At 39.9% G+C, this 25,362-nt stretch overlaps 1 protein-coding gene across 3 annotated transcripts in view; it reads right to left on the bottom strand.

Moving 5' to 3' along the window:
* The window catches only part of atrn (attractin), a 156,453-nt gene that overhangs the window by 81,006 nt on the left and 50,085 nt on the right, over positions 1-25,362 (bottom strand). For 2 of the 3 annotated variants that reach the window (XM_041972699.1, XM_041972700.1), the window contains exons 15-25: positions 23,891-24,072; positions 20,780-20,999; positions 20,267-20,452; positions 18,228-18,473; positions 16,208-16,345; positions 14,388-14,481; positions 12,359-12,411; positions 11,043-11,137; positions 9,480-9,558; positions 9,196-9,353; positions 4,407-4,468 (exon numbers count right to left, since the gene is read on the bottom strand). In XM_041972699.1, coding sequence (XP_041828633.1) covers positions 4,407-4,468; positions 9,196-9,353; positions 9,480-9,558; positions 11,043-11,137; positions 12,359-12,411; positions 14,388-14,481; positions 16,208-16,345; positions 18,228-18,473; positions 20,267-20,452; positions 20,780-20,999; positions 23,891-24,072 — 1,513 coding nt within the window. Of the gene's footprint in view, positions 1-4,402; positions 4,469-9,195; positions 9,354-9,479; positions 9,559-11,042; positions 11,138-12,358; positions 12,412-14,387; positions 14,482-16,207; positions 16,346-18,227; positions 18,474-20,266; positions 20,453-20,779; positions 21,000-23,890; positions 24,073-25,362 lie in introns of those variants that run through there. The other variant, XM_041972701.1, reaches the window with a different exon arrangement.

Raw genomic sequence — 25,362 nt, 5'->3', positions numbered from 1 at the left:
CTGGAGCCAGGCCGGAGAAGGGAGCTTACCAGCAAGCAACTGGGGCCAGTCTGAGTAAACCACAGGTTGCCGCCCTCACACAGCCTCACCACTGATGGGGAGGAAAACTGAGGACAGGTGCAATGTGAACTTGGTGGTGGCCGAAGGCGACAGTCTGATCCAAAGGCCAGTATTGTTAAATCAGGTTACAAGATGGCCCCCAGAGGTACAATGCTGGTACAACAGCACTAGCTATGAAGGAACAACCTAGGGACAATCCTTTGTACCCCTAAAGGTACAATTAAGACACTTTTTTTCTGAGTGTGCAGAGTAGAGCCGATGCTCCTCTGCATCGAGACAAGCCCGATGAGATAGTTTAGGGCATCTGGTAAGTATGCCTCCTAGATGCCTCCCCAGGGAGGTGTTCCGGGCATCTCTCACCAGGAGGAGGCCCTGGGGAAGACCCAGGACACGTTGGAGGGACCACATCTTTCGGCCGACCTGGGAACAACTCAGGTTTCCTCTTAATGAACTGGAAGAAGAGGCCAGGGAGAGGCTAATCTGGATGCATACGGATGGACAGATCTACTAAACTAATTTGATTCAATTCAGAAGCAATCAATCTGAGATGATATCACATGCTGATTAAATGCAATCACTTATTCACTGAGTTGATGTATTGCTGTAAATGGATGTATCTACACCCCTTCTGAACATTGTGTTTGAAATTAGGTGGTTGCAAATATGAAAACAAAGGAATCCTTGACTCCAGCCTTTTATAGGCTGCTGGATCAATAAAACCAGCAAGACTTGGAACAGTCAGCACACACAAACCTGAAAGAAAAAAGGCCTGCTGTTTCCCTTTGGGTTACAGACACACACACAAGCACACTTAGAGGATACTCCAGAGAAACAACACACATGCAGTCGACCATGCCGGGAATACACTTGTGTACTTTTGGTCTAGCTCGTCTTGAAAATCAATAGGACATTACAGCAGATCCTGAAGAAGCAGACTTCAGACTCAACTCATTTTCAGACCTCGCAGGGGAAAAAATGGCATCTCCATTGTTACGCAGCACAAGTGCAGAAATGCACTTAACATTCCAGTCAAAATGCAAAGCTGATTCACTCCAATATGTCACAGGTGTTTAAAGCAATGGGCGAGACTGCAAAATAGTTCCATCTCCATGTATCACCACACATCATTCATCTGAACATTTATCCCCAAGTAAACAGTCGACAGCTGCAGCTGACTGCTGAGGAAAGCAGAAACAGGCACAGTGCGTCATCATGTGATGCCAACACGCAGAAACAGCTGAATGCAAGAGTAAAAATCAGGCTATCAATCTAATAAGCCATGTACAGTAGATGGAAAAATTGGCAACACTGTACCTGAAAAACACCAATATAATATATTGTCTTTTAAATTAATTCCTACATTTGCTTCCAATTAAAAGTCTAGACTAACCCTTAAAACCCCAGGCCATTTGCTATTTTTGGTCTGCCTGGTATTTTAAATCTAAAAAGACATGTTGAAGCTCAACCCTCTTAATCCCAGTCAACATCCAGATATTATTTCAGGACAGCTTCAGTTGTCGGAGTATGAGGCTATGATGTAAAATCATATATCAGTCAGTATCAACAGATATATCAGCATAAAGACCTGCCAAAACAACAAAAACAGAATTTATTACTAACAGTGCATCGTAGAAATAAATAACTCAGCTGGATTTTGGAGGCACTGTGCATCAAAAACCTCTTCTTGGCTTTATTCCAGGCTAGAGGAGCATTATTTTTGTTCTTTTGAGACACACATAAAACTTTCTGCTCACCTGTTGATCTTTGGCTGCTTCTGGCTGGATATTACCGTCAATGTAAGCTCTCTGGTTGGTGGTAAGTTTGACGGGAAGTGACTTCATTATCATTTCCAGGTCAAAATATAGGTCTCTTAGCAACACAGTAGTGATACTGACCTTTTTTAAAAATGAAAATGTGATATGTAATGGTCTTATCATGGATCACTCATTGTGGATTTATCCTATAGAGTCTGAATAAACACTACATGTTGTATCTGGATTGTAAACCTCTTCTACAGGGTATAAATGACTGGGAAACTTCTGTAGATCACCTAAAGGGTAAGCCATCCATCACAGAATTACAGTTACACGCTACTTTTCCTGAAAAATTGCTGATGAAATAAGTGATATTGCTTGGGGGCATTGATCTAGCAGCGTTTTAAGGGTTAATACTTATTAAAGATGCTCTGTATGCAGTTAAAAACGAACTAAAGCTGTTGTCTGCAGTAGTGACGCTCATCTACTGAATTATATTCTATTTAATTTAATTTTCTCTCGTTAGCTTTGCATCCTGCTGCAGCAGCGGAAAAAGTAAAACCCAACATATCCCACCTTCCCGGCAGCTAAGGGACCAACTGCTGCACACAGATGCACATGGAGGGGTGTTTAGCTGATACAGAAGACAATAAGTCAGAAAGGACGAAGATGAGTACAGCCTCATTCATCAGGCTGCCAGAAAAAAATATATAAAAGTAATAATTAAATAAGTTGCTCCATCTCAGCTGGATGTGTATAAACGCAACAGCTTGTCAGCCATCAGGCTGATAATGTGTGAATATTCCATGACTGAAGAAAAAATGATGCTTGTAAGTATGATGTGCATGATAACGAAAGTGTGAGTTTGCTTCCATGTGCTGACAGTTATCCATGAGCAGAGTTCAGTTACAAAAAACATATTTACAGAACTGCATCAAGACAAGACAAGACAAACAAGATCAGTGGTTTGCTCGTGGTAGTTCAGGCAAACCTCTTCCTGATCTGTTTGTTTTTGCCAATAACACTCAAACAGGTTATTTTCCTGCATGGCTGATGATAAGAGGAGGAAAACTAAAGGACTCGTGTAAATCTTGTTTTTACATGTTGGTGAAATAAAAGGTTGTCAGGACTGACAGAACGTAGTTGCTGTTACACCAGTAAGTCATGCCTCATTATGTTTGAGCCTAAATCAACACAGTCAACAAACTTGATGTAAAACACGGCCCAACATCTGCACTTTGGTTGTTTTTCTGGATGCCAAAAGTCGACTGCAAACTGAATCCAAGCGCTGAATACAATATGAAATATGATGATCCTTCACGCTCACAAAGCTTGCAACAAAGGGCTTTCCGTTTATTTTTTATTCAGTGTAAGGTTTTAAACAGCTAGATTTATTGGAATATAAAATCACATTTCCAGACTGTGGGTCTGTATGTCCTGGAGAAAAGCTAAAGTCTCTGCAGCTACAACAAAGCATGTAACTATAGTGGCCCTTTCATTTAATGGAAACATGTATACTGATTAAAACAAACAATGACGAGCAAATGATGAAGACGAGTTAACCAAGGAGAAAATTATCCACGGGTAAACACTTATAATATAAACATTAATAAACATGTACATCTGTGCAAACCTTTGATAATATAATAGACCTGTTAACACCGATAACGCTTTAAAGTCGTTTTTAAATGAAATACTAATTACGAAGTAACTGAGAACATCACAGAATCCTTGGAATATGTTCCAACTCCGACTTGGATATTCTTCTGAGCAGCAGTGGTAGAAGCTACGACTTCATGTAAATATATCCAAGTGGCCTGGCTTCATCATTTAACAGTATATGGAAAAACCATTTAAAAAATCATCAGGAACAGTTTGTATGCATTTAATTTTTTCCCTTTTTTTAAAATAATTCTTCTTCTAAATATATTTATTTCTCTATTAATCTATTTATTTATTTTAATTGAATTATTTAATCTATCATTTTATTCATATATAAGTAGTTCAATGCCTCCTTTATACTTTCCTCTGGCAAACAGACCAGACTATTTTTTATAAAAAAGAAAAGAGTTAGCTCTGTCTCACTATTCCAGCAGTTCTAACATTTAACGCATTGCTTAACTATGTTTCAAATTGATCCTAAGTGGGATTTATGTAAATCATGGCGGTGAATATGAGCAGCCTGTGGTTTTACTTTTCTGGCTTTTTATTTACTTATTTTAAATTATCCACCATGATACTGAAGTAATATTACACATCTTATATGATTTATGTGATAAAGCCTCCGTAAAATGTGATAAGAAAACTGCAGAGCCACACCACAGCTTAACGGAAGTGCAAATTTACAGACATTTTCAGATTAAAAGACAAGGAAAATTCCTTAGGAAAAGACCAAAAGAGGTCTTTTTATTTCTTTATCTTAGTCTGCTGGACTTTCCAGGTTTTGTACCAGTTTGCAAACATAAAATGGACGTTACTTTTTGTCAGTGTGGAAACATCTCCCTTCTGATAAACAAGGTCTCTAAAATTTATGTTTTTATTAAAGGAAAATTGCACCTCCATGTTTTATTACAGTCATCTATTTGCACTCACCTGAAGAACGTGACAAAGAACTGCACCAGATCCATGAAGTTACTGTGCTGGGAAAATGCAATCTGTGGGAGAGAAAAAAAAAGAAGAAAGGACGATGGACGGTCAGAAATCTGCTTTAATAAGGAGGATTTTAAAACAAGAGGTCAGCATTATTCGCTCAAATACACGAGCGTCAGACTCTTGGTGACCTTGTAGATCTGACAAAAGCTACAAAAGCAGGTAGAAAATGCTCACACAGGGAAGATGTATGAGTTCCACATCATACATTAAATTGAGATTTATGCTGTCAAGATGAATCAACACATCTTAAAGCATATATCATAATGTCTAGTCATTGTCAGTTTCTTCTTTATTATGGTGTCACAGCTACTGGGAGGTTCCCAGTCTGTCTGATCATCTGTCCTCCAGACTTGACATATGTCAAAGAGAGACAGGCTGCCCACAGCCTGCGCACAAAACCCGATCATTCCTGCACACGTGGGCAGAAATGTTCTCTATGCAATCATCACAAGTGCAACTGTTCCAGCAACATCCTGTCTTAATCAAGGTTGCCAGGGGTAACCATGTCAGTGGCGTTCAACCCCACTGCCTTCACCCCAAAATGCCTCAGAACCAACACATTCCTGCAACAACACAACACTGCCCCTCTCTGGTGATTCAGTGGTACTGCAGTCACACTGAAAGCTTAATTCCCCTCACACACACACACAAACACACACACTCTGTTCACCAAAGTAACACCTTGGACCAAAACACACTACTACTCCTGATTATTCTTCCCAAACAAAGCTGGGGTTAGCATATAATTCCTCTGGACAAAAGAAAAAGGCTAAAATAAATAAATAAATAAATAAAATAATCCCAGTAGGGTTCATGTCAGGTTAGTTGTTGAATACCAAATGAATCACATCATATGCATGAGAAGAAAAATAAATAAATCATAAGTAAGACTAAATAAATCTTCAATGACTTTAAACGAGATGGTTAGGTGGCAGGGTGTTTTCTGGGGGTCGAGGTTCTGTTTTTCTGGTGTCGACCATCTGGATCACTAATGTGTTGCTGTCGGTTACTGCTGAGCACCGAATCCTCAGTGTGATCGTTTAGCTCCAGACTGTTGAACATTCAAGATAAGTTCATGGTGTCAATGTACCAAGAGGAAACTTTAAAAAGAAGATGCCATCAGCATAGATCAGGCTGTGTAAACACCAACCCTGGGAAAGTTTGGTATCTAACTGCTGAAAAGTAACAACTCCAAGCTCATAGATCCTACGGCGAACTCTAAACAAAGCATCTGTGTCATGTAGCAGCAATGAAAGCAGCCTGTGTTAAATCTGGGCTACATTGAGAGAAAGTATGCTGACAGAAAGCTGAGAATATTCTGTGGCTTCTCTCCTGAAACGAACAGAATATAAAGAAGGAGGGAAAAAACACTGAGCTTTTCTTGAGCCTAATCACGTATGTGTAATTAGGAGAAAATCATTGGGAGGAAATATTTCATGCTCATGAATCTAAATGGGAGGTAAAGATGAGAGGATTAAAGAAAAACTCCCAGAGACTGTGCAGACGTGTGATTGGCAGGGATTCTATTAAAACCAAAGCTTTGAATTATCAAGGAAACTGTGTCGACTGGTGCACTGGAACCTGCTCTGCTTCATGACGGCGGCCTAAGAGAGTCATCAGTATCTTTAGACATCTCAGAACTTTCCCCACTCATGACAATATCCCTGTACAAGAAAAATGACTTCAGTAGAGGGGAAAAAAAAAAACCCATAGGTGATTCCGGGTCATGTCATCACTGTCTAACTCCATTTTGGGAAGTGCAAACAGGCCGCCACACTCAGAGCACACACAATAGCAGATATTGTCACGGCTAATCTCGAGTGTCAACTGCGTGCAGTGTTTTGTCATAAAAAGACAGGCTGACAGTAACTCTTCTTCTTTCTTAACATCCAGTCTATTCATTAAACAATGATTAAGTTATTGAACTTATTAGTCAACACTTTATTCGTTTATATGATTAATTTTTAGTCATCATTTTTGTTCCTGTTAAATTAAAACTTAGTTAACAGTGCCACTGTTGGAGGAAACCGACCTCTCTGTGATCACTATGAAGACCAGGCGGCCCAGATAAACACTACATGAAGAGGGGAGCCAGCTGAACGCTGCAGCTGCTGTTACTCCACAGCGGGGTATTAAATTAGAGGCTGTTCTAATCTCCACCATATCGCGACATGTTCACTAAGGCACGGAACAGGAGATCACAGCTCTTTAATGTAATTAGTCTGGGATTTGTGTTTAATTACAAACATCATTAAGTTCAGATCTATTCTTCATCAGGGAAGAAAAAGAACAAAAGTAGGGGCATGAGAACTCCTGGCTGACTCATTTCCCTGCCACTGATTCTGCGTCGACGATCCGAGCTGCTCCACACTCAAGTCAGCGTTTTCCCTAAAATCCAAACGACTTTCAGATGTTTTAAACTTCTTCTGATGCTCGTTAGGTGGAAGTTTGTTAAATCCTTGAAACTGGAGCTGAACTGTTGTCTTTTCCAGCAGCATAACAAGTACTGCTGATTGGCAGTTTGGTGCAAAGCTACATAAACATGCAGTTCTACTACATGCAACCACGTGACGGCAAGCAGAAACCACCTTGAGGTGATGTGTGAGTGAAGGAAAGAGCGAGCTCTGTACAGTTGCCCACTAAAGCCTTGAGAGAGGGCTTAGCTTGCACACAGCCCACTCTGAATGCAGCATGTGTTTCAACTTAACATTCCACTTTGCCCTTGCTCTTTCTCGGCTGCTGCTTACGAACCGTTTTCCAACTCTCCGATCTCTGCCTGCCAACACTGGAGGACCCACCGCCTACGAATGCACGCATACACAATCCTGCACCACACTGCAGAAGAAGCGCTGAATGCAGGCAGAGCCAGAAAAAAAAGGCAAAAAAGGAAAATGGAGGTCTGTTAGTAAGAAAGGGTAAAAATGTTTTTGGAAAATGTTACCTCGCTGATGAAGATTTAACTCCTTGAGTGCAAGGGAGGGAAATGACACGGCAGCTGAACTGCTCGCTTTAGTTTGAAGAGCAGGGGGGGGGGATCTTCTACATGATCCCACCCAGCAAGACAGAAGATGAGGTGGATCAGAGGAGGATGAGAGGGGAAAAGCTCTCTCAGCTCAGCTCAGCTCTCCTGACCTCCTGAGGCAGGCTGGCTGGCAGCAGCTGGAGTTCTGCAGCTCTGAGAACTAAAACCCCTCACAAGGCAGGACATGGAAGATGGAGGCAGAATTTTTCTCCCCTCACAGGAGGAGGGCAGAGGGAAGGAGCTTGTATGGGGCAACCAGTCAAATTACTTCCAGCACTGTTTGGGGTGGCACGCTGTCAGGGGCAGGCCGCATGGAGCGCACAAAGAGGAATGTCCAGAGCGCCTCGCTCTCCCACAGCACCCGACAGCCCTGACAGCACATTCATTTACTGTATCAAGATGGTGCACGTATGCAGGAGCTGGTCTATCCTCTTTTCATGCTGCATGTGCACATCTCCTGAAACATAATTAGGACTCAACGGGGAGAAAAAAAAAAGCGTTTTAAATTTGCATGTTGAATTAAACTCTGCCTTAAGTGCTGGCAAGATTTAAGTAACTAAGTTTAGTGCTTATTCTCTAATGGTTATTGTGAGCAGTAAATTAAAGCACTATGTCACTACTGGGCTTGTCTCCATTACCTGGCACTGGCAACGTAACACCTGGCTTTAACAAAACTAAAGTGTTCACTAACAAGAAACAGGATGAAAGAACAAAGAAAAGCAGCTACCTGGGCCATACAAGAGGGGAAAATGGAAAATGGTTCATTATTTTAACTGCAAACCTCCGATTCCCGTCACACCGATTCTTCAGATTCAGCTTTTTAGAAAGTGAATGTGGATTGTTTCCAGATGGATGTTTGTTTCATTCTCTTCAAACAGACAGATGATCATCTGGACATGTTTGCTTCATCAGGGCTGAGTCGTATTAGGTGTTTAAATCTGCCCTAACCTGCATCCACGTTCCTCATCTGCAACTTATACACCAATAACAGAAGATGGAAACCAGACAGCATTTTTCCAGTGGTGATCCTTTACACATGCGCTGCTTTTACAACAAAAGCTTTTCTTTAAAACATTTAAAAGGTGCTCAGATTTAATGAATATAAAATATGTTTGTAAGCAACTTGAATAAACGGTGTTCAATCCTGCAGTAAATACAGGAGCCCAACTTTCCCACTAACAGGAAGAGTTTCCATCTAATCTTCAGATAAAAAAAGGTTAAAGACTGTAATGACTACAATGAAAAATGATAAGAAATGTAATAAAGATTAATGAAGTGAATAATAAAAAGGTGATTAATGAATAATAGGGAAATTTATTCCACACAGTCAACATTTCAACTTTCAAGAAAAGAAAACTCTGGATTAATTAGAAGAGGTGGTAAATAAAGTTTAATGAGCAGCTTTGAAACTCTGGTTCAGAGCACTCCTCAGGTTTTCTGGGAGTTTGTTCCTGATATTAGCTGCATGAAAGCTAAAAGCAGATTCTCCTTGTTTAGTATTAGTTTTTTGGGTTTTGTGAGGCTGCTATAAAGGAAGAAGTGAAGCCTTGTGAGCTTCTTGGAGACACGATGCTGCCCTCATATTCAAAATGAGCTCATATTCTTCATGTCCAGTTAATAAAAAATAAGTTGATGAGATTTCATTCTCTTCTTTTTTTGGAATTGTGGTTTAATCGATCAGTAGTTTTAGTGTGCTGCGAAGCTTACTTGAATTTTGATTGGCCAAGTGAAGTTGCTAACGTAGACGAAGAAGGTTATGTTGGGGCTGTTGTGGAAATCAAAGTTCTCGTTGGAGAAGCTGTCTTTGAACTCCTTGATGTTACTCCGGGATACGATGGGAATCTCCTCTCCAGCCTGGGTGCCTGCTATATGACAGAAAGAAGCAGAGAAAGGAGGGACAGATAATAAATTAAAAGTTGATGAACAAATGGAATAAAAAGGCAAATGATGACAGGTTATGACAATTGTGTGAGGTGCTGGCTGAAACTTACCAGTAAAACTTGTTGACCAGGTTATGTTCAGATTAAAGTTCTTGGAGGCATTTATGAACATGTCCAGATCCCGGCTTGGCTGAGGAAAAAATTAACCTTGTCAAAATCAGCAGCAGTGCAACCAGTTTAAGCATTTTTTAACAAAAAGAAAGAAAATGTTGCTACCAAGGACCCTAAGAGGGATTTATTTTTGTGTGTGAATAATTTCTGATTATTAGGATGTTGATTAGATGTTGATTACACACACATTCACACAGTCTTTGGCCCCTGGTAGTCACACAGCTCTATAACATTACTGGCTAACTGTCTATAATGGGAAACCTGTGGAATCTGTCAAATCTCATTTTCTTCCAAATGAAATGCTGAAATTACAGAATGAACGGTTTTACTTGTTTTTAATAAAGTTCGATGGGGCATTTTAGGGGCCACAAATGTGTCCTGAGTGGATTATCTGACACTACTTTAAAAATAAATAAAAATAAAACATATCTAAGACTTTAATCATCACCAAAGGCCCTTCTATAATTTATTTTTTGTGTTTTTTAATTAATAATTAAAATTATTAAAGGCTAAAGATCCTAAAAATGATTAAATGCTTGGTAGTTTTAAGCTGGACTTAAGTTGTTTAAGTGCTTTATGAGGAAAAAAAGCAGAAAAAATATTTATGTGCGATGATTTAATGGAGTTTTCCTCTTTTTTAAGTGTGTGAGCATTTTTGCCACGAAGGTCACCAGAGGGTGCAAGACGTATCAATGGAATATATAAAGATGTGTGAGAGGAAAATACACTGGAGTTCTTATAAATATTAATGCCAGAAGCTATGACTGCCAAAATGATCAACAAATACAAGAATAAGTTAAAGAAAAATGTGCAAAAACACCTGAAGAATGCATAAGGGTTAAACAATTTGTTAAAAATGTTGTTTTCTTCTTATATTAAAAAGTAAAGATGCTTTTTTGCATTATGCATTTCATTTTCTGAATATTTGCTTTGATTTAATAAATTTATCCTGGAGGTGAAATTATATTAAATTTTTTTCCATTTCCATTTAAAGCATCTTTCTGTGTTCGTTTTCACAGAGTACCAGTTAAATTTTCACTGGATGTGCATAAAATTCAATCAGCAACACGGCGTTAAAATGTGTTCTTTTTTCACCTTTCTTCAGCTGACAAATTAACTGCATTCCCACAATTTAACACCTCAGTGAAAGCTTTGCCAGGAGACAAAAACCATCTGGAAGTTTAAGTCAGATGCTTTCGTCTCAGGTTTAGCTCCAGATGCTCGACTCTACAGTTGACAGGACTGGGCAAGCTTTTGTTTGCCGGGAAAACATCTGGATGACTGATTGTAGTGACTTTAGTTCATTATTCAGTCTCATGTCATTCAAGTCTCAGTTTGTACAACATACTCAATACATCCACTTATTTTTCTTCTTGTTTGCTTCTTATTTTTATAAAATATTTGCATCTAATTTACAGGAGAACTAAAGGAGATAAACTATGATTGAAGGGGATGAGAGAAGACGGTTGCCGTGACAGTGGGCTGTGCGCTGTCAGATCATACCTCCTCGGGTGTGGCCACAAAGTTGATGGCGGTGTAGTACCGGTCGTCCTCCTGAGAAAGGCTGAAGGTGAACTGGTAGTCGATGAGGAGCGTGTCTGAAGTGACCGACGGTGACGGTGAGGAAGAGCATGATGGGATTAGAAAAAAAAAGAAGAAAAACTGCTTAGTTTCAGACAACATGTTTTAGACAGCGCTCCAGGCAGAAAATAATCCCCATTACCGCCCATTTCACACTTCTACTGAATTTCTTGGATGGACCTGGCGATGTTGGTGTGAGTTCATGATGGTTATGAAACTGTCAGTGAGACATAAAGATGCTTGAAGGGGAGCAAATATTTTCTATATTTTAATTTCAAACTTCTCTGTAGTTTTTCCTTCTGATCTGGAAACTCTGAACTCTATTTTCCAGCATCGTTCCCACTTTATTGACCTGCCAAGGAAAAGCCATTTCCTTTGCCACTTAGCCGCCACACCAGCTGCCGGCTCAAATCAGAGGAAGAAAACAAACAAATGCCACCAAGAAATATTGTTTGTTTTTGGACTGGTGAGACAGAATTTGTTGCTACAGATTTTTTTTCTTTTTGATATTGATAAAACCTTTTTTCTGCTTCTCTTTTGTATCCACTCACAGCTTCACGTCTAACCTTTCCCATCTATAACCATTTTATTACCAGTGATTATGCAGAGACGATGCCCTCAGGTAAAGTAAATCATCAGTTTCTCAAACTGATAACATTTACACTGTTACAGTTGTGCAATTAAAGCTTCGTGACTTTAACAAAGACTTAAATATAAGCTTAAATATGAAGAAAAGTCACATTCTCAGCAGCTTCTTTCCATCACACCAGTTTTAAACTTGAATATTAAACATGTTACCAGCACACTGTGGCTATAAAAAAAAACTTTTATACTTTGAATGCTGTGGTTTTAACGGACCATCAGAGCAATTATTACGTTTTCAAGGTTGTTTCTTGAAGGCTGTAAAATGATGTAAAATGAACCATAAAGTAGAAACACTACCTCCACTGTCATCTACCCCTGGCAAACTGTCTTTTAAATGAGGAGAAATGGAAAAAAAAATGTCCTTTCAAAGCTCCCGTACTTCCAGCAGCTGACCTCCATCCACCTGTTGCTTGTTTACACGACAGTTTCTCCTCGTTATTTTTTTTCTTGTTTTTACATCAAACAACTTTGATTAAAAGCTGTGCAGCTTTCTTCGCTTTGATCTGAGCAGGAGAGAGAAATCACACCTCACTTTCTTAGTGGCGACCCCCCACAACCCCCCAGCTTGAGTTCCAGATTGGAGCCCCACTTACAGTAGCATGTCCCTTTGAGGGGGTTGCCTTGGTAGCGACTCTCGACCTCACACCTGAAAGACAGGTGGAGAAAACAAGAACGTCAGTGAGAAACAGGGAAAGAAAAAGTGTTGATTCTCTGTCAGAAGCAGTAACATCAGTTATAAGAAAACTAGCATCGTGGTGGCAAAGCAAAGGCGAATGAAATTAACTTTGACTGTAGAAACTTGGAGAATTTTAAAGAGACAAAAATAACCTCATTTTCAAACAAATGACCATTCGTTTATGAAACTTTACGTTTTAAATGGATCCTGATAATGATGGTAAGTGAGAAGACAGGAGCTAAAAATACTGCTGCAAGCTCTAATGAGCAGCTGCTGCTAAATGGTGCCAAAATCTTCAGTTTTCTTTTATTTTTATTAAATAACATTAACATGTGGGTCAGCTTTTGGGACCATTACACATGAATAAAGTCTCTTTGACATCTTATTTAAAGACGCGTCAATCTGCAAACTGTAAATACATGAGTTCATTGCAGCTACAGTTTATCGGACCACATATTTGTATTTTTATACGGAAAGTACAAGCCGATAACCTTTGCATTCTTATATCTGAAATGTAATGCCTTTTTATCAGTCCCCCAACTTTAGGTTTACCATGATCTGGTGCTGCAGTAACATCTGTAAATCACAGCAAACATCACAAATAGTATAAAAAAAAAACACCACATTACAAACCTTATTTAAAAAAGTGGGATGCTGTGTAAAATGTAAATAAAAACTAAATATACCATAAACCCATATTTTGTTCCCAGCAGAACATAAACGTATCAAATGTTTAAACTGGGACATTTTACCATTTTGTAGAAAATATTCGCTCATTTTAAATCTAAACACATCTGTAAAAAGTTGATGGGACTTCACTGCTTCCTTTTTTAGTAGCCTCACAGCAGCCCAGTAACATGACTGAGTATAAAAGGAGCATTTCAGAGAGGCAGAGTCTCTCAGATGTAGAGATGGACCGAGGTTCACCAATCTGAGACAAACTGGGTCTAAAGACAGTTTAAGAAAAGAAAATTAATGTTCCACGAAGCTGCAAAGACTTTAAGGATCCATCTTCCAACAATGAATAATATCATCAAAATAACATGAGGTAGTCTTTGTGTGCATGAGACAAGTCTGAAGGTAAAAACTACATCTTGGGCTCCTCAGGCATCACTGCAATAAAACCAGACATGATTCTCTACTGGAAGCCACTGCATGGACTCAGGAAGACTACCAGAAACCACTGTCTGAACACAGTTCACTCTGAAATCCACAAATGCAGGTTAAAGCTCCATCATGCAAAGAAGAAGCCAGATGTGAACAGGATCCATTTTAGAGCTAATTTAAAACGGTCTGAGGCAAAGTGGAAAACTGTTCTGTGGTCAGATGGATGAAAATGTGAAATTCTTCCTGGAAAGCATGGACGACGTGTCCTGCAGACTAAAGAGGAGAGGGAGCATCCAGCTTGTTATCAGTGGACAGGTGAAAAGCTGCCTCTCTGATGGTTTGGGGCTGCATTAGTGCCTATGGCGTGGGCAGCTTCCACACCTGTGAAGCTACATCAATGCTGAAAAGTACATGGAGGTTTTAGAGCTACATCTGCTCCCATCCAGACAACGTCTCTTTCAGGGAAGGATTTCAGCAAGACGATGCTGAACCACATCCTGCATCCATCACAGCAGCATGGCTTCACAGGAGAAGAGTCCGGCTGCTGAACTGGCCTGCCTGCAGTCCAGACCTTCCACCAATACTAAACATCATGAGCATCATGCAAGCAGAAATCCAGCAACCAAAGTCCAGAACTGACCAGAGTGGGACAAAATTATGTTCTATTGTGAATAGAACATAAACAACATTTATTACAAATCATTGCATGCTGTTTATATTTTCATTTTACACAGAATCCAAACTTTTCTTTTAGAAGTCAGATTTAATCAAAAGCTGAGGTCCAGAAAAAAGAAAAAGGAAATCTGAGTACAGAAGAGAAAATATAATGTTTAACTCACAGGTGGCATTTATCTCCTTTGATGCCCTTGGTGGTACAGAAGCACTTGCCATTGTTGGGGTTGCACATGCTGGCATGGCCGTTACACTTGCAGGCTGAAAAAACAAGAGATGTGAACCATGTAGACATTAGTTTTTCTTTTTCCTTCTGTTTTACTTCTGACAACTAGAATCCAGAACACTGTTTGAGCTCCTGAAAATAAACTGCTGGACCAGACATGATTGAAGAAAAAGAAACATCTATTTTTAATTGTACGGTGTTAAGTATCACTTGGTCTTTAAATCAGTTAAACACAAACTCAGATGAACACGATGCATTACATAACACATTCAGTCAAAATACAGAAGTGTGTGTGAAAGGCTAATTTCTCTCACTGATTTCATAGGAATTAGGACGGTAAGAAGCAGCCAGGCTCTGCTGATCAAAAGCACTGAAGCAGGACTTTAGACAGTTTGATGGTCTGAAGCATTCAGGTGTGTGTTAACACACACAATCGAGGAAAGACATCAGTAAACTGATAAATTAAAAATTCTCAGTTAAATTTAATGAAAATGTACACAATCAAAAAAAAAAAAAAAAAGATAATTTTATGAAACAAGTTTAACAAGTGAATTATTCAATTATTCTTTTATTTTTAGGAAATAAAATGTTTATTATTTAATTTTTGCTGTTGTCCCTGTGGCCTCCTCACTTTACAGAATGAAAGTTATTTTATGCACAAGTAAATTCTTATAAAAGATAAGTACATAAATGCAAACAACACACGTGGGATTTAAAGACACGGACACCGCTGCGTGCACAACCCCACCCTGCCACGGACGAAGTTTCTCGTTAAATATTAAATAACCTGGTCAGCTGTTCATTGCACATAAAAACACAGACACCCCCCCTGCAGCCATCCCGCCCCGTCACAGACGAAGCTTCTCGTGGGATTTGAAATAAAAGGACCAAAACAAACTTTTCTTGTTCTTGCAGCCTCGAGAACAAGAACAAAATTCTTGCTTCTCACGGAGCATGTAACAAGCTTTAATGTGTCACAGTCAAAGTCCAGACCTCATCCTGAAATCAGATTGTGTGCATAAACGAACACCCCAAACCTGGATGCATTAAAGCAACACTGTAAAGAAAAGTGACAAAAAAAATTCCTGCAAAACAATGTGAGAGACTAATAATCTCATACTTCAAGCTGTCTCTTTTTCTCTATTTTGGATAATTTATTGTTAAATACGTAATGGCATGTTGTTTATATGGGGTTGTTTTAATACATTTTAAGATCTGCAAGGACACGATATTTTATATTTTTGTTTATTTTATGTCTTGACAAACTCTTAGAATTGAAAGAAAGCAATTATAAATCATTATAATATGTATGACGAGCCTTACATGGATGGTCTTTATACTCTTGCATGTACTCAAATAAAGCAAAGAATGCATAAAACAGAGGAAACAAAAAACAGTATACTGTCAGGTTGGTTCATTGATCATCACTGATGCAGAACCTTGTAAATATATGTATACAAGACGAGGAGACAAATTACACTACATACTGTAGATTGTAGCAGTAATATAACAGTCAGCTAAATTAACCTGTCGCAAGAATAAAGGATTGATTTGTGGTCCGACTGACTGCCTGCCAGTATTGGCTGTAAAGAAAGTAAATCTTTGATCTCCCAGGGGAAGGCTTTGAGGCACAGCCAAGAATCAGGGAAATGGCCGACATAAAAACTAACAGTAAAACAGCGACAAGCTAAATGAAGCTGTGTGTCGAAAGACTGCGCAGTTGATTTAGTGGCACACCGAGACGCCCCCAGTGATACTTACGCTGGCAGCTGCCGCCGTTGGTCGGGTCTCCGTAGAAACCGGAGATGCAACTCTCGCAGTGTCGACCGGTTGTCAGGTCCTCGCACTTCTCACACACGCTCTCGTTGACACACTGACTGTGACCATTACACTGACAAGCTGCCAAAGAGGAAACAAAGGACAAAATGCATGAACATCTGAACATCACACACATCCTGCAGGGTGGGGTGAGGGTTTAAGAATAAACAGCCTCAGGCCCAAACATGGATGGACTTGTAAATTCATTTGCAAGCACAGAAAGCTGCGTTCATTCAGGGCTCTGTACGAGCCCTGAGCTGTCTGTTGAGACCATTCCAGTCTCATGCATCAAATCATCTTATATTTCCTGCTCCTGCCAGGTTTATTTGTCAAGAATCAACCACACGGATCTATTAAACTACCAGTAAGAGACATCACAGCGAGCTGCTGCAGTCTAACGCTGAGTCTTTCTCTTTGTTTCACATCATGAACAAAGACTAAAAAATTCTTCTACAAAGAAAAGTCATGCTCCCTCTAGTGGTACGCTGAGACATTTTCAGACAGCAATCAATTTACAGATTATGTTCGGAATAAACTTTCTGTATTATCAAATGAAAACCATCATCTCACCAGTTTTACATGGTCCATCAACGTCAAACAAAAACTGTGAGCGAAGCTAACAGCAGCACTCCGGGTGATCTAGTTTTTATTGGATTAGCGCAATGACACTTTTGACCTTAAAAGCATGATTCTGACTTGTGATGGCACAGTGACATTTATTAAGTACATTCCTGGAGCCACCGATGGCTGCAGCATCCAAGGCTGAAAAAAAACACACTTCACACTACTCACACACGTTTTTTTTTTTTTTTTTTTTTTTGAAAGAGAAGTAAATTTGACTGATCCAGTGATCACAGGACTGTCTGTGTTCACAAAAACACGAGCATCCTTCTAGTCAGGCTCATTGGTAGCAGTTTCTTACAACCTCTAACTCTAACATGATCTTGCAGTGACCAGATGTTACCACATGACAGACATTTTGCTTGGATCTGGGATCAATCCGGCATGATCAGTTCACATCACAGCAGCGTTAACAAATAAAAGCAGCCGCCTGGAGTGCTGATGTCTGCTTCCCTGGAAGGTGAGGATCTGAAACTCTCCCAGGCTTTCTTTCATGTTAATGGACCACGGAAAACTGAAGACATGATAGTCTGAATTTGATGGTAAAAAAATATTCGTCCGAGCGGTAAACTGGGATGGACAGGTGTTGTACTTCTTTCAATATGTTTGTAATTGTTTTGGTCATTTTACTAAATGGAAAAAGTTTAAATGCTACTACTGGGCCTAATATGGTAATAAAGCAGGTAAAGTTAAAAAAAAAATAGCTTGTGCTGAAGAAAAGAATATCAAACCCGGGTACAGTAAACTTTTTGTTTTTATTTTATTTTTTTAATGTGGTGTATAAAGGCAAAATCAAAAGTATTCCAGCGACCAAAATTGCCTCAGACCCCTCAGTGTTTTACGGATTTTGCTGAGGGGTTACCTTTGAGTACTTTTCACAATGATAGCAAACACCACACAACAATAAATAATATGTCTGTCTGAAATCTGATAGAAAAGAGTTGTTTTCTTCCACTGTATTTCAATGCCAGTCATAAAGGTGGTACGTGGGGAGCAGTCTGTGGTGGTACATGATGTAAAACCACTGATCTCAAATATTTTGGTTATAAGAGAATTAGTTTATTTATATAAAATGCAGAGTTGCACACCAAAAAAACGGCACCTAGTTGCACGAAGATCCTGGTTGTTCTGCAACAAATTAGAAGTTCGGCCATCTTAAAGTTAATAAAGCTGATTTATTACATATTAACACGTTTTTTGTTTGTTTGTTTGTTTTGTTTAAAAACAAAAAGAAAACAGTTTTATTTGGGAAAAATTCCCAAGATGCAACATAAGTTTAAGTTTGCTGTCAGATAAAGATTCATGTCTTATGCCTCCTCCTAACCACCTCCAGTCCACCAACCTGGGCACTGAATGAAGGACCAGTTGTATTTGGCCTCGCTGGGGCACATGCTGGCATTGAGAGCTGGCTGGGGGCTGACTGGTACGCCGGGCAGCGTGGAGGGAGCCGGTACTGAGGTCTGGAAGGGCCCACGGTAGGAACCCTCGATGCACTGGCCTTTGCCCGTGTTGCTGGGGTCGGTGCACCAACCGCAGCCCGGCTGGTCCAAACACTGTCCACACGTTCTGTATCCAGAACAGTTTTCAGCTGCAACAGAACAACACAGCACCAGTCAGGAGAAACTCAGCCGGTACACATTGTTTTCTCATGTTTAAAAACCAAAGCTGTTGGTGTTTGCAAATAGGTGTTAATAAATTAAGTCAAACTTTTTCCAAGGCTATGAAACATTTAATTTAGCTCATCCCTGAGCCAACAGTTTCATCCACTTTCTCTTCATAACCATTTGCCTACATTTTAATTCCTATCTCTCAAGCCCCTTTAGGGGATTCTCTGCCTATGGCTCCAAGTAGTGCGAGGTAAAATAAATTAAATGAATTCTGGGCTGCGCAGAGGAAAAACAAAGTAGCAGCCAGAGTTATTGTACTATTAAAGCAGATTATTAATCCCCATCTCATCTGCTGCAGGGCCAGAGTTTAATTTGCTTGGCTAAATGAAGGTTAAGAAAAAACCCAAACATTTAAGATGCAGCACATTTAAAAGAGCCAGACTTGGTTGAAACGCTGCCTCGCAGCATTTTTTAAGTCGTCTATGATCTCCAGAGCTTCATATACTATATACTCAATCACTTTAAAACCATGAAGGGAATGAGAACTGACAGAGAACCACTTGAAAATTAGACAAAAACATTTGAATTCTTTAAAACTCTCCCAGGAGGTGAAGACGGAAACACTCATGTTATACCGAGAACTTCGTGTCCATCGTGAGAACAGCTAAACGAGCTGAATCTACTGTCATCGTAGTTATTTCTGTGTTGTATTAAGGCTTAAAATGAATCCATTGTTCTTTGTAGGTTTTATTAACGTGAACACGTTACCTGAGATTTGAACTTTAATAACAATTAGAGCAATTAGAGATGTTCACTTCATCAGTACATTTCAGAAGTTTCTGTTTGTTTTGTTAGTTAAAACGTCTTTTATGGAAAATTAGTCCACAAGGAAGTTTGAAAATGTGACGTCACAGCCGAGTGTTGCCGTTAAATGATGTTTACATCATTTTGTCATTATCACATGTGTCACATTCACACTGTAATGTTGTAATGGGTAGGTCACCTGTTACAGTTACAGAGCAAAAACATGGACGAAACTCAGACTGATGAGTCCAAACTAGACCATTTAGATGATTCTCCAGTACAGTATTATCTATATTATTACTATAATATAGATATAGTTACTACAGTATTACATTTATATACCAGGGAGCCAACATCCTGGTCCTCGAGGGCCGGTATCCTGCAGGTTTTAGAAGTTTGCCTGCTGCAAAATACCTGACTTAGACCAAAATGTAATTGACATCAAGCTCTACATAAGTCTGAGTCAGGTACAGCAGGGAACCTCCTAAAACCTGCAGGACATCGGCCCTCGAGGACCAGGACTGAAGATCCCTGCTACAACCTATCTTTCAGGGTGGAGCTGTCCAGGGGCATTGAAGTTGTACATGTGGCATTTGCAACTTCAGTTTAACATGTCTTTGTTTTTTGTTGTTTTTTGCAAATTGTTCTCTTGTGAAAGACGAGAAGAGCCGCATTTGTAAGATTTTTGCACTCTGAGTATTTAACATTTCATTGGTGGGAGATGTTGATGTCAAGCTGCAAAGTTGGTATGACTGGTAAAAAAAAAAAACAATGCAAAGATAGATTTAGCAAAGTATGAGTATACATCTTTTTCTTCTTTAAGGGCAAATTTTCCCAAAACATTAGTTTGAATAAATCCAACAGCAATGAGAAAAGTATTAAAATGAGCAATTCTTATGTGACTGCAGCTGTTTCTGGTCTGAATATTTTGCAGGTTGAAATAAGAATTACAGTAAATGTTGTCTCTTACGTGGACAGGTGCTCATGGTGTACCACTCCATACACTGCCCAAAGGGGAAGGAGGCCACGTAGGCGTTAGAGTCCACACACTGCTTCATGTTGCTGCACCACATGCACTCTGAGCTGCTGCTGGTGCATTCGCTGCAGGTGGTGCGCATGGCGCAGGGGGTCCGGCACTGCTTTGCACTGTGATTGGCTGAAGGGGAATACAAAACACAGACTTTAAGCATTTATGCAACACTCAAATTGCCTCTGGTAGTGAACTCCACTGAGACAGCGTTTCTAGAGACGATTTTTTACACCAAGAAATTAATTTCTGCTACAAGCCTTGAAATTACATTTTAAAATCATAACGTGGAAAGATTTCAAGCCTCATTCTGTAGTTTGTGTAAAAAAAAAAGCCCCAACACTAAAACCATGGTCCATTGAATAAAATCTATGGTTTTCTCTCTATTTCTTCACTTTTTCTTTCGTGTTTAGCCCATTTAAAACATGACTGAATCCTTCCGTGCCATCAGCTCACCTGGCCGTTCACACAGGCTGCCGCTCACTGGGGTGATGCAGGACTGCGCCTTCAATCCGCTGTACGCCGGCTCGGCCAGGTAGCCGCAAAACCCAGCGTCACTCGGCTCGCCGGGCAGCCACTGCAGAGTGGTGTTGGTGAAGGGTGAAATGTCCTCCCAGCACCAGTAGGACACGTTGATTTTCCTCAGCCCCACCCAGGGGGTCAGTGTGACCTTGTGCTAAAAAAGTCAAAACAAGGGTTTTATTCACATTTCTGCTTTTAGGGTTTAAGCTAAATCAACCTGGTAACCATCTCCCATGATATGAAAGCCTACTCTGTCTTTTCTATTGGCTTTTTATATGAGTAAGATCTCATTTGAACATGGAAAAAGTGTAGTTCATCTCAACCGTCAACAAAGCAGCAATAAAACTGGTTTGTTTCTTAACTTAATGCTGTGTTTGCAGATGACAATGTCACACTGCATGAAGACATCTGAACAGTTAGTGTAGAGCTGAACTGGGGATTCTTTCAATTACAAACCACAACATAAACCCAAACTGATCACAACAACTCATTTAGACCAACAGCAGGAACCTAAACCACTGCAATGAATGGAGGACATGAAATACAAACACATTTTTTTCTAATTTATTTTTCCAATTTTAGCCAGCAAAGTCTAACTGAGGTGCAGCTTTTTCCGGTCAAGTCCTGGTCAAGAAGGTAAATGAAAGAGAGCGATTGCAGAGACAAGCGGTCTAAATGAGTTTCCTTAACAGTTTCTGAGATCTCCCTTAGGGATAGGGTGAGAAGCTCAATCATCCAGGAGGGGTTCTGAGAGCTGCTGCTCCTCCATGCCGAGAGGAGCTGGATGAGGAGGCTCAGGCGTCTGGTTAGGATGCCTCCTGGATTTGTCTTGGGGCAGCTGGCTGGGCTGGAAATCTTTATGAACTTATGAACTACTTTTAGCCGCAGGTGGACTGTTGGGCGGGCTGTCCTGCTTGGTTCTGCAGTTGGGTGGTGCCTCAGCTGCTTCAGCCATCCTCTTTATACCTGCCCTGCATCTGCCAGTCAGCAGTCAGGTTTATCTGGCTGGAGGATGGAGCAGTTTCCTGCCAGATCATCGTTGCTGCTGCACTGTCTGTGAAGCTGCTGCCTCCTGGGAGTTTTCGCTCAGCGTTGCCTTGGAGCCTCCAGCCAGATCCGTCTGCTTACCTGCCTGCCCACTCTCCACCTGCCTCTACACCTGCTGCCTGTAGGCTGCACAGCCTTCTGCCTTTTGAATGCTTAAGAACTCAAATAGGACTGGTTCCTTATTGTAACTTTTAGACTATTGTGGCTCATTTCTGAAATAAATCTAACTTTGACTCTCCTTCCCAGCAGGACTGAGTGAACCAGTGAACTCCTCCACCCTCTGCTCCGCTGTATCTACCTGCCTGTCATTGTAATAAATTATACAACATAACTTTGCAACCTTAAAATACCTTCTCTACACTGACATTCATTAAGTTCATTCATGCAGGCGTCTTTGACATTAAGGCTAACAAACCACACTTTTTCTTTACAGCAGCATTTCACTTTACAGCACCACATCACACACCAGCAAGACGCTGGCTGCTTTGGTTGAGCACCATGGGTGATTCAGAGAATAAATGCAGGAGAAGATTATTGGAGGAAAAGAAAGAAAAAGATGACAGAGCAAAGATAAGACGAGAGCCAGACTGACTTTTACTGGTTAGAGAGAGCTCAGAGAGGAGACAGGATGTCATACAGATGCGTAATTAACTGGCAAATCCAGAAGAACGTCTAAAATGTATTTTCTTAACCCTTACAGCTCTATGAATATAAGTCAGAAAGACTCTTTTCAAAGCTTTTTGGTTTTTGTTTTTTTCATACCGTTTAGTTGATTTTGTTTTTTTTGCTTTTTGATTTTACTCTACTCTTGTCCTCTTTCCTGTGTTTAATATGTTTGAAAAATGGCTGAAAAACTAATAAAAAGATAATACTCTGCATATTATTTCATAATATAAATAAGATAAATTCATATCTGCTCATATTTAATGTATTTTCTTGGACCAATAATAATTTGACCAAATTTCCCTGAGGACTCTCCAAAGGGATTAATAAAGTATTTCTATTCTATTCTAAAGTATGTTAAAGTAAAAAAATATTTATCATATCATATATAGTTGAAGTTGTGTTGAAAAAACAAAAAACAAACATGGGTATGGTATACATCAAAAATATATTTCATTAAGGGTGTAAAGGACTTTCCCAGACTATTATAGATCCAGATTTAATGGTAAAACACAATTAATAAATAAAAAAAGACCCTTTAAAGAGTTCAAGGAAGTGTAATTTTACAACAGTCCAAAAACCCAAAAGCATTCTGGTTATAATCCTTTAAATGAACTTTAAATGAAGATAATTTGCAAACTGGAGATGCAAAGTTTTTGCTGCATTTCTTCTCACATTAATACAGTTGAGTTGGGACATTTAAACATGAATGTCAGTTTTCCAGACAACAGCAGAACTGCAAGTGTTGCACTCTGTATCATCTGTCTTGGATACAGATCTGTAGACATGCATCAAACGCAGGCAACTGATGATACAAGCAGCCCTGCAATGATTAGTCGATTGTTGTGGAAGATTTCTGGGTACTTGCTCTAATGGAGCAGTGAGGCACATCTGAGCTCTGCGGAAATGATCTGTTAATGGGAAATTTTTCATGCTTACTGGTCCAAAAACCAAGGGGGAAAAAAAACTCTTACCAGAGCTCTTCTATAGTTAAGGAAAAAAACAGTACTTCAAAAGCTACAGCAAAGGCACCCAAGGGCAAAAACAAAGGAAGGTACACAAAACTCAACTGTAGTCAGAAGTCAGAGAAAAGATGAGAAAGAAAATGTTTTTTTATGTTTTCTGATCTGATCCTGTGGATCTTTTATTGTTGGAGATGTTTCATAGTAACCTACCAAAGTAGAAGGGCCTTGGTAATCTTAGTGGAGCGCTAACCAATTTCTCCACTTCATCTTTGAGTCAGTCCGTGCACCACAAGCAGCATCAGTACAACATTCAATAATGACCCAATTTCTCAGATGAGGCTTTTACATTTCTCAAATCCGATAAACTTACCAGCATTCTCCTGATTGGCAGCTCCTTCACCACAAAGTCCACCTTCTTCTGCGTGGTTAGCGAGGCCAGGACGCCGCCGTGGTTCCTGCAGGCCAGCTTTACGTTATCGTAAGTCTCCTTCGCTGTGAGGAACTTCAGACAGGAGTTGCCCACCAGATGCCAGTCGTCACCGCACACGTTCTCTGCAACAGATACAAACATGTGTAGGATGTTGGCATTAAATGGGATGAAGGCCAGACTTAAAAATGCATGTTGTACGTTTATCCACAGCTTTTATTTAAGAATCACCAGAAACGGATTTTTTCCTATGCCTGCTCTTTATGTCTCATGTCTCATGGAAAATCAATCTATAACTAACCAAGAAGTTAGAGTCTAAAATAAATAATTTGAATGATATTTAGCAGGTTTCCTCCTGTAGTGACATCTAGTGGCTCAAACAGTAATTACAACTGAAATAAAAAAAAGATTTTCTATCGTGTTTTAAATTAGCTCTTTTCCTTGATCTTGTTAAAATTTCAGGGTGAAGAAAAGTAGTCAGATGCAGCACTGATACTACAGACGTTCGATAAATCTATAGAAAGTCTTTGAGATTTTTCACCTCATGCAATCTTATTACAATCTTATCATATCTGTATGCAAAGGCTTAAACTCCATTAGTAAAGCTTGTATGGTAAATGGTAAATGGTCCATATTTATATAGTGCTTTACTGTACCTGGAACGATACCCAAAGTGCTTTACATCATACATCACATTCCCCCATTCACACACACACATTCACGCACTGATGGCGGAAGCTGCCATGCAAGGCGCTCAACCACGACCCATCATGAGCAATTAGGGGTTCGGTGTCTTGCCCAAGGACACCTCGACATGAAATCGACTTGGCAAAGGGTCGAACCGGCAACCCTCCGGTTACAGGACGACCGCTCTACCTTGCTGAGCCACACCGCCCCAATGGTAATTCAGAAAGAATAAGGTGTTAAAGTTAAATCTCACAATCTGCTCACACTAACCTCACAGACTTCACATTTATACACCAATGACCGTTAGCACAACTGGATAAAGATAATGGAGAATTGCTTCAGTTATGGTCGTAAGGAACTGTAGGACATACTTGGACCACGGAGAAGAAACCAATTTAGTTTTGAACGAAGTTCTCCGTAAACATGGAATCATTTAAAAAATGTTCCCCCTTTAAAACCCCATTAAAACGCTTTACTACATATTATCTCACGCCTGAAAGTGGTGCCACAGACTAAAAACAGAACAGAACATAAACTCATGCGATGTAAACATATCCATGTAACCTTTCAGAGGATTATTCCCTTCACAAAGTTAACACAATAACAAAAGTCCAGGTCATCACCAGGGTAAAACATCTGAGACAAACACTAATCTGCCTTTGTTGCAGCGGTTTGATAATGTAGGTTCAGGTCAAGATGAGGCTATCATCACCGCTGGTGTCACTGGT

Source organism: Melanotaenia boesemani, chromosome 20 (assembly GCF_017639745.1).
Source record: "Melanotaenia boesemani isolate fMelBoe1 chromosome 20, fMelBoe1.pri, whole genome shotgun sequence".
Lineage (NCBI taxonomy): Eukaryota > Metazoa > Chordata > Actinopteri > Atheriniformes > Melanotaeniidae > Melanotaenia > Melanotaenia boesemani.
Note: the sequence above shows the minus strand (reverse complement) of the source record. Positions and strands in the feature narration are given on the sequence as shown.